We start from the raw sequence: 8,697 nt of genomic DNA on the forward strand, positions 1-8,697 counted from the left end.
TGTATGATATCTTTGAGGAGGAATGAATCCAAGAACCAAGTGATATATATAAAGGAAATAGCAATAGTTATGATGTATATATTGTCTGTGTATAAAATTCAGATGAGTTATCACACAGCGTTGATGATGATACATAATCAATATATAAACGGTCAATTCAAATAGTAATGGTTACAAAGATTGACCAGTTGAAGTGTATTATATGGTCCATAAATCAGTGTCTATCATAGGCATTAGGCATTCTACAAGACTTGACCAGTTAAATTGTACGATGATAAAGCCCTAAATTCTTCTTCGAATCAAATAAGGACTTGGGAAGATATTTGTTTAAACGGTTTGGGATGGGCATCTGATTAACAAAACTGCACCACTCATTCTATAAGAACTATAGATAGATCTTCGTATCTCCAGTTAGTGCTTCAGCCACGAGTGGTGTATTTTAAGAACAGCTAATCCAAACAGCTAACCCAAAATCAGTTAATCCAAACAGCTAATCTAAAAACTCATTCTATAAGAATGAGTGGTGTACACACGATTGTAATATAGATGAGTATACACGATTGTAATATAGATGAGTATAGATGAGTGGTGCAGTTTACACGTGTAATATACGTGTAGTCGTTTTTACATCTGTAGTTTTATAAAAACACCACTCATTCTATATACACGATTGTAATAATTGTAATTATATATATTTACATGATGAGTTAGATATAATCTAGATGAATTAACGAGTGTCTATTAGTCATTTGTTACAAAAATCCTTATTTAAATATTTGATCAAGACAGGCACTTTAGTTGTTCAAGGTCAGAACAATGACTATTTAAGTTTGTCTCACAAGAAAAACGTATAATGCATGTTATTGAAAATTATCCTAATTATTAGCTCAACTAATTTAAAAGGAAAAAAAAATTGTGTGTTGAGTCTAATGGCTGTATTAAAGATCAAGAAATCAAGAATACCAAAGCTAACTCCTTTTTTTCTGAAGTTTTGATTCTAAAAAAAAATTCTGGCTGATTTGCCTTCTTTTGTATTAATGGATGCCATATATGCAGATGATTTAATGATTTAATAAACTAGTTTCCTGATCCTGTATTAAAAAAAAATCTGGTTGATTGTGCTAAAATCCATTGCCAAGCCCATTACCAATTTACCATGCTCTAGAGTACTCTAGGATCAAGAAAATCCTCCTTCGCTATAGCCTATAATAGAAAATGTGACACATTATTGCTTTCAATATAAAACCGTTGACATTTCAATTTGTCACTTCAAGAACATCTCTACTTTTTGGTTTTGAAGTAAAACCAGGAAACAAGTGGGAAGAAACTCGGCCACATGAGGACAAAATGAACAGTGGAAAACCGGAAGGAAAAAGGTTATTTTAGAGCAGCATTTGACGATAAATTTGCGGTAAAGAATACTGGGTACATGGGTGCATGTAGTGCGGGTGCTGCTTCAAGTTACCGGCAAACCCACCCGGCGCTTCCTTTGAGTGACAGGTAGCTTTAGTTTCACGGTAAATTTCTCCGTCCTGCCGACACACACTCTTAACAATATCTTCAAAGATTTTTTTCACATTGAATAATGAAATTCGCTATATTAAATTTCCTTCGCGCAATCCCGTGTGAAAAGATTTTTATCTCAGTATTTCATTAAGGGTTTGGCTAACTGGAACCGTTATTAGGAAGGGTCTCAGGTGTTAATTTTTTTTTAGTAAAAGTAATATTAATCTAGAAAAAATATCGAAATGCGAGAGCGCAACAAATATAGTGCGTACATTCGTATATTGAGTTAAGTATAATTTAGATATATTAATGAGTGCCTCACGCAACTATTAGGGAAACAAAAATCATTTTGCAAACTATCATTCAATCAAGTAACATGATAGACAATTATCGGGGTTGGCAGAGAGGGCCATTAGAATCTTTCTCGTTATCAAGTTCAAATTTTGAATTTTAGTAATTGGGGGTGGGGAGGGTGAAAGGATTAAAAAAAAAAAAGAGTAACATGGTGGAATAGCACATTTTTCTTTTGAATAGAAAACTTCTAAAGAAGATCTTCCTAACTTAATTTGAGAGATAAGAAAGGTCTTTGGTTGGAAATGGGAATATAGGGAAAATTTGGGGACGGATGAAGCAGGTGGATTTAGACACGTGTCCACCCATGCACGTACACAAAAAGGAAGAGACGTGGATAGTACAGGATAAAAAACTGGAACGGGCATCAGCATTAAACAGAAACTGTTAAAGGATAAGGGCTAATCCACCTGCTTAGACTTCTATGCGTATTCTTAATTGGTCAATTACTATAACATTTTAGTATTGATGATTTTGGCACAAGCTTTTTGCATAGAATCATCAAGTGATAATAGACTTTACATCCTGATAGTATTAAAAAGATGCCAAAAAAAAAGGCAAAATAAAGTGGAGCATTATGCGAATCATAAAATTTGTAAATTTTGATTTTTGCTTGGCTAAAGAATGTGTATCAAGTCAACGAGGCCTCGGTCTAGTGATCAAAGTTGAGATCTCTGAATTTTGGAAATCCTGAATTCAAGTCTCACTAAACATGAATTTTTTTTCTCCTACTTTATAGGGGTTAATTTTGTAGTGATATTGAGTTACACTTGAGTTAATTTGAACTATAATTTATTCATATTGCTCTCACTATTATGGGTTGATTGTTGTATATATCAAAGAAAACCAAAATTTTTCTACTTTTGACTTACGCCTAGCATAGACATCCTATGAATAGGTTACATTGATAATCTACATTCCTTAGACAGTTACAAAACTTAAAGAATTTTTCAACCTTTGCAGGTCAACATAGGGAATAGTAACAATTAATTTGAGGGTAACCTCTCCGAGAACCATTTTGATGAATTGGCAAGTGGACTTAATTAATATTGAAGACATGGAAAACAAAAACAAAATAGAATGTTGAAGCATGCATTGGGGTACTAATGTTTGTTGTCGAGGGGATTCAGATTATGCATATACAGTTGTACTCCATTACAGCCAGCAAAACAATCCGGATGCAAACGTTGTAGTCAAGTATGCCTAACAAATTAATGAAATGTGGTCCAAAATGCAACTATATAAGTTGGCTTATTTGTTATTTGTCTTGTTTTCTGGGACCTACGTTTACTTTTAGCTTCATCAAGTATCAATAATGTGTTCATTTGGAATAGGACAAAAGTAGCCTTAAGCTATTTGGCTAATAGCATTATGTCAAAACAGATACAGGTCTTTGAAAGAAAGTCCAAATTAAAATCTTAGTGAAAAAAAAAAATCTTAGTGAAAAGATGTTGAGCATTTATTTCATGTATTCATTTGGAATATAGAAGCACAAATAGCTAGAACTTTTTCTAATTTCCATGAAAATCTATCCTCACTAGGATTGAGAAATTTGATGAAGTATTTGAAATCCATCCAAATTGCACTAGTTGTTTAGATTGCTTAAGAGATATTTAGATTTATCATTTACCAATTATCAGAATACATTTTAAATATTATAATAATTTATAATTTGTAAGCTCAAATACCTTATACACATATAGTCTAGGCAATTTGGAAAATTTGAGAAGATTTCAAATATTTCGTCAAATCCCTCAACGCTAAAACCCCTCATGAAATGAAAATACTTTGTTTCATACGGGAATAGTACCACCAATTAGGTACATATTTCTGTATTGCATTATCTCGAATACGTTTACCAAAAATCTGTGACATTGCTTAGAATCCCTTGAAAAAGGAGAACAAGATTTGTTTGGCCTCCTTTGGCCATGCAGTAAATAACGTAGAAGTCACTACTTTCCAGAAAATGATCCAAATCCCTGATCTTCAAAGCTCAAAGATCTCATCTGATGCTTTCCTAAAGTTTTTGTTTGATCAAAATTCTGATAATGTATTTTTTTTCGTTTGTTTGATCTTAATAAAGTTTATGTAATTACATTCTTAAATAAGAAAATCTTATGCTCTGGAAGGGTTAGTTTACCAACCAAATGAATGGTTAGAATTATTTTTTCATTCTTGAAACCACAACAGCAAATGACTACAATAATAATTAAAAAAAGGGTGTATTTGGATAGTATAATTTGCAAATAAGATTTCCAAGTATTATTCAGCTTACATCATAAAACAAATATTTTTAATTATTTCTTTATCTCACATATATCACATCACATCACGTGCGTCCTTGAAAAGAACATCTCAACTTACTTGGTTATTTTGAAGCCACATCACCAGATTTTTTTTTTCAAAAAAAAAAAAAACTTGGTTAAATGAGAAATCAAAGACATACAACTGGTCTCAAAGTTAAACTTAAAAGGCAGAAATGGAAAAAGAAAAGGACCAGGCCAGCCCATTGATAGTCCAATCAATAATGGACTATGAGGCCTTGTCCAACTCGCCGGCAGAAGTCACGTATTAGCTGATCCACGCTTTTAAAAGGTCATCCCCAAAGCCTTGCACTGGACTCCACCCCCAAAAAAAAAAAAAAGGTAATAATACTGGCGGAGTAGCGTAAAGAGTAGATTCTTTAATTGGAAATGATAAAAATCTTTATTTTTTTTTTCAAAATCATCATTTTTAACACTGTTTGTGAATGTACATTCGATTCGTTTGCAATTAATAGAAAAAAAAATACATTTGAAAAAAATTCTTTTCGTAAAAATTGATTTTATAGTTAACATTAAAGATATAAGAATTTAATGAATTTGGTCTCTCTTCGAGTCAAGTTATTTGGGCTGGTGGATAAAATTTTGGACCAACTTGGTCGGGCCAAGGTTTTCAAATTTTCACATTTTCATGGGTAGGGCGAATTTTGTGAGTTGACCTATCGTGTCCTATGGACATGCTGCTGTGGCCTGGATATGGCCTTCTTTGGGATCTTTTAAACTTACTACGGATGCCAGCTTAATGAATGGTCGACCATCAGGGGGTGGCCTGGTGCGTGGTCATGAAGGGAGATTAATCTTTGCTTTTTAAAAGGAGTTCAAGGAAGCACAAGTTCTTTTGGCAGAAGCAATGGCTTTACATCATGGATTGTAGTTATGTGTTAGCTAAGCAATTGGTAATCTTAGTGTAGAAGTTGATTCTGAGGTGCTGGTGTGCTTGATTTAGTCGAATTCTTTAGCCAGTTGACCTTTCTGTAACGTGCTTAGGGATATTCGTCATTTGTTGAATGCGTTGAAAACTGCCAATTCTCATGTTTACAGAGAAGCAAATTCTTCGACGGATAAGATGGCTGGATTGCGTAATTTGGACACCATTTTTATGGATCTTTCCCAGCTTCCACCTGAGGTTAGAAAGGCTCTTCGATCAGATAGAGAATAGGATGTCCTATAATACGTTCCTTTGCGAGATAGTAAGGGTGGCAAAGTTAGTATCTCTGTTGGTTTTCGGCATGGGTTGACCCTTCTCGAATTCTTTATAATACTTTACTGCATTTGATTAATAAAATAATGGGTGGCATCTCACCCGTGGACGGAATTTGCCATAAAAAAAAATTCAATGAAATAAAGATGTGTAGGCTCTTAATGTACAATAGGTTTAAGGTAAAGAATTGGATGTGTATGGTTATTAGTTGTGGTGGGTGATTTAAGGGTAATTAATTAAGTGGGTAACTAGTTAGTCGTATTAGATAAGTGATTAGTAAATAATTTATAAATAATTAATCAGGGGTATAGAAAAATAGACATTAAATGACATGGGGGTAGGGATGGGTTGGATCGTTCAGGGAGGAAGTGTAAATGAGAAGTCTTGAAGTCTAATGATTATTGTTGAGAATCCTGAATTTAGAATTCTCGAGTTCAAAATTTTTTATCCCTTCCCACTTCTTAAATCCTACCTTTTCTATGCTAGAAAAAAGTTAAATTAAAACAGACAAAATAAATTTATTTTGAGGTAATATAACATACCAAGAACACACCGGACCAAGACCCCTTAATCGTTGTTTCTTTTAAAAATCCACTTTTTTTTTATATAAATAAGCAAGATTTATTAACGAGATTGCTAAAAATGTCCAGCAAGATTTGCTTAACAAAGTCAACAAGGACATTTCATAAAGAATTACTATAATTGGCAGATTTTGCATAAAAAGTTATACTATGTGCTAAATTATTAGCCTCTTTTGAAACCCAATTTATATCAACACAAATTTGGTCTAGCAAAGTTTTACTAACGTCACCAATTACAAGGCCTATATTAGAAAAAAAACATGTCTTTATCAGTAAGAAGCTGGATCATCAATGACGCATCACCTTCAAGGATGAAATGCAAGAACAGCTTGTCAGTTAAAATAAAAGCGTGCCAAGGAAGACTTATCCACAAAACAGGACATCTTAATTCCAATTTCGAGGCTACCAAACATTCCTCGAACCCAGGAAAAGAATCCAAAGATGGTCGAGTTGAATAGTTGGTATCATCAGCAACGCTGAACCAGCAGGGCCCATCAAATACGGATCTCTGCTTGTTGTTCAATATGTATTCAATGCATGAAGCCCACCAATGACACGAACCAACAAACACCTCAGGAAACATATTATAGCATTCTAGCAATTTAAAATTGAATATTTGCCGATCTTTCCACAGTCTTGTTTGGATTGTGATTTTTTGTCAAAAAACTTTCATGTTTTTTATAAATATATTTTTTAATTAACTTTTTATTTCATATATAAAAACTCCTAAAAATAGTAATCCAAATTGGAAACGATCTTTTTGAGATAATGCATTTGGTAGTAATTGGCAAAATGCATTCATCAGATAGCTGAAGTAGAGATTTGATAGTGGCACTAAGAAATCAGATTCAAGGGGACTTGGATTTGATATGAAAATGAATTGAAAAAAAATCTATCGTAGAATACTCTTGGTGGGTACCTTAAATTATTTTCACTATTTGGCTAAGAAATTTTTTTCTAACCTCTTCCCACTTCTTAATTCCCATCTTCTGTGGATCCTTGCTAAAAAAAAAAAGCAAAAATAAAATGGATTTCAACGCCTTTCTTTTCTTAAATTGACAAATATTATTAGTATCTAATTTGTTTTAAAATAAAATTTTTTTTATCGATACCATAGATTTTATAATATAACTACTTCTGTTTTATACTAGGGAGGGGATCTAAAGAGGTGTAGTCACTATATGCTACAAACTGGTACTATATCAAAACGAAGTTGAATTATTCTATGTGCAGTCTCTATCAAACCTGTCCATTTTGGCAAACTTCTTCTTGGTTGGGATTTCCTTTACTTTCAATACTTGTTTATTTTACATTATTATTTCCCAACAATATGTGCTAACTACAATTTCATCCTTGATGGAACTGATAATCCTATACTAAAAAATTGCACCATATTGAAAGCAGATTTGCACAAAAAAATATACTTCAACAAGAACACAAAAAATTGTGATCTGCACAATTGAGAAACCAACTAAAATTCCCAATTATTGTTTCGAGTTTGACTATGCCTTTCTCCAATATTCTATCACAACATGAACAAATAGCCAAATGAAACAAAACAACAGTAACCTCGGCAGGCTGCTGCAGACAACTGTTACATAAAATCTCAACCTCAAAAATATGTCTTCTGCCTCCAATTCTGCCATTAATCTTCTGCCAAGATCATCATTGTCCACGGGTACTCCTGAACTCTTGTTGAAGAGCCTGATCAAGCCAAGCCTCAGATTCTTGCATCAACTCAGGGCTAAGTCTGAACATAAGCACACAAAATTCCATCTGATCAAGCGCTCCATCTCCATCAAGATCGCCTTCTTTAAGCATGCTCAAAAGATCGTCATCCCTCAATTCTTGCAATCCCAGAAGTGCAGAATTCTTCTTCAGACTGTCGAATGTGATCAACCCTTTATCTTTATCCATCAATAGCTGGAACCCGTTACACAACTCTCTTATCAGACCCTCACCTCCTAGCTTATCAGCCATCATTGGCAACATATCTTGAAACCCATTAACCTTCCTTGCTGCCATGGTTTTCTTGAAGCCTCTGTTTTATCTGGATGCAAAGGGAAATAAAAAAGTTTTTTTGGGTTGGAGAGGTTCAGGGAACAGGAGGACTTTATACAGGGTGAAAGGGGCAGAGAAAATTCATGTTGATGCGATGTGAGCAATTGATGACAGCCAATGTACAGACAATTATTGCTGGTCGGCTTTTTAGAATCCTTGGGTCCTTAGTGAAATTGCCTCTCTGTTTCTGAGAAGAAGCTTGTTGATCTTGTCATTTTTCTTTCCCACGGAAATTTCGGTCATTTCACAAAAATTTGTTTTTTAATCTGAATAAAAAAATGTCATGTCTCAAATTGACTCATTCTCTTGGGTTAGGACGGTCTACAGTATTTATATTTATTAAAATGTTGGTTTGTTTGTGGAATTTAGGACCATTTCTAATTGGGGTTCAACTTCATTGGGAACCTTAGCAGTCTTTTTCTTGTGGGTAGCAAATTTATTATAAGTCTTTCCACATGATACCTATGACAGATGTTGGCCTGGTGGGGGACTTGGGGTGGGAACTAGGAAGCTCTCTACCTCTAGGAAAACTGCAAACATGGTTGGCAAACATTACAGTATGCAAAACGTTAGGGAGGAGATCAAAATCCGGATTTGCAAATTTTGCATGAAACTCGTACGAAAAGGGGACCCCAAATGGAAAAAGATTTTGGTGTGAACAGTGCAGCCAAAAACT

The 8,697-nt window shown here is 34.0% G+C and overlaps 1 protein-coding gene across 1 annotated transcript; it reads right to left on the bottom strand.

Annotated features, from left to right (window-relative positions):
- Window positions 1-7,625: 7,625 nt before the first annotated feature.
- Window positions 7,626-7,985, bottom strand: LOC113688475 (calcium-binding protein PBP1-like). The gene has a single exon (XM_027206293.2). The coding sequence runs from the start codon at window positions 7,983-7,985 to the stop codon at window positions 7,626-7,628; it is 360 nt and encodes a 119-aa protein (XP_027062094.1).
- Window positions 7,986-8,697: the final 712 nt, after the last annotated feature.

Source organism: Coffea arabica, chromosome 5e, assembly GCF_036785885.1.
Source record: "Coffea arabica cultivar ET-39 chromosome 5e, Coffea Arabica ET-39 HiFi, whole genome shotgun sequence".
Classification (NCBI taxonomy): domain Eukaryota; kingdom Viridiplantae; phylum Streptophyta; class Magnoliopsida; order Gentianales; family Rubiaceae; genus Coffea; species Coffea arabica.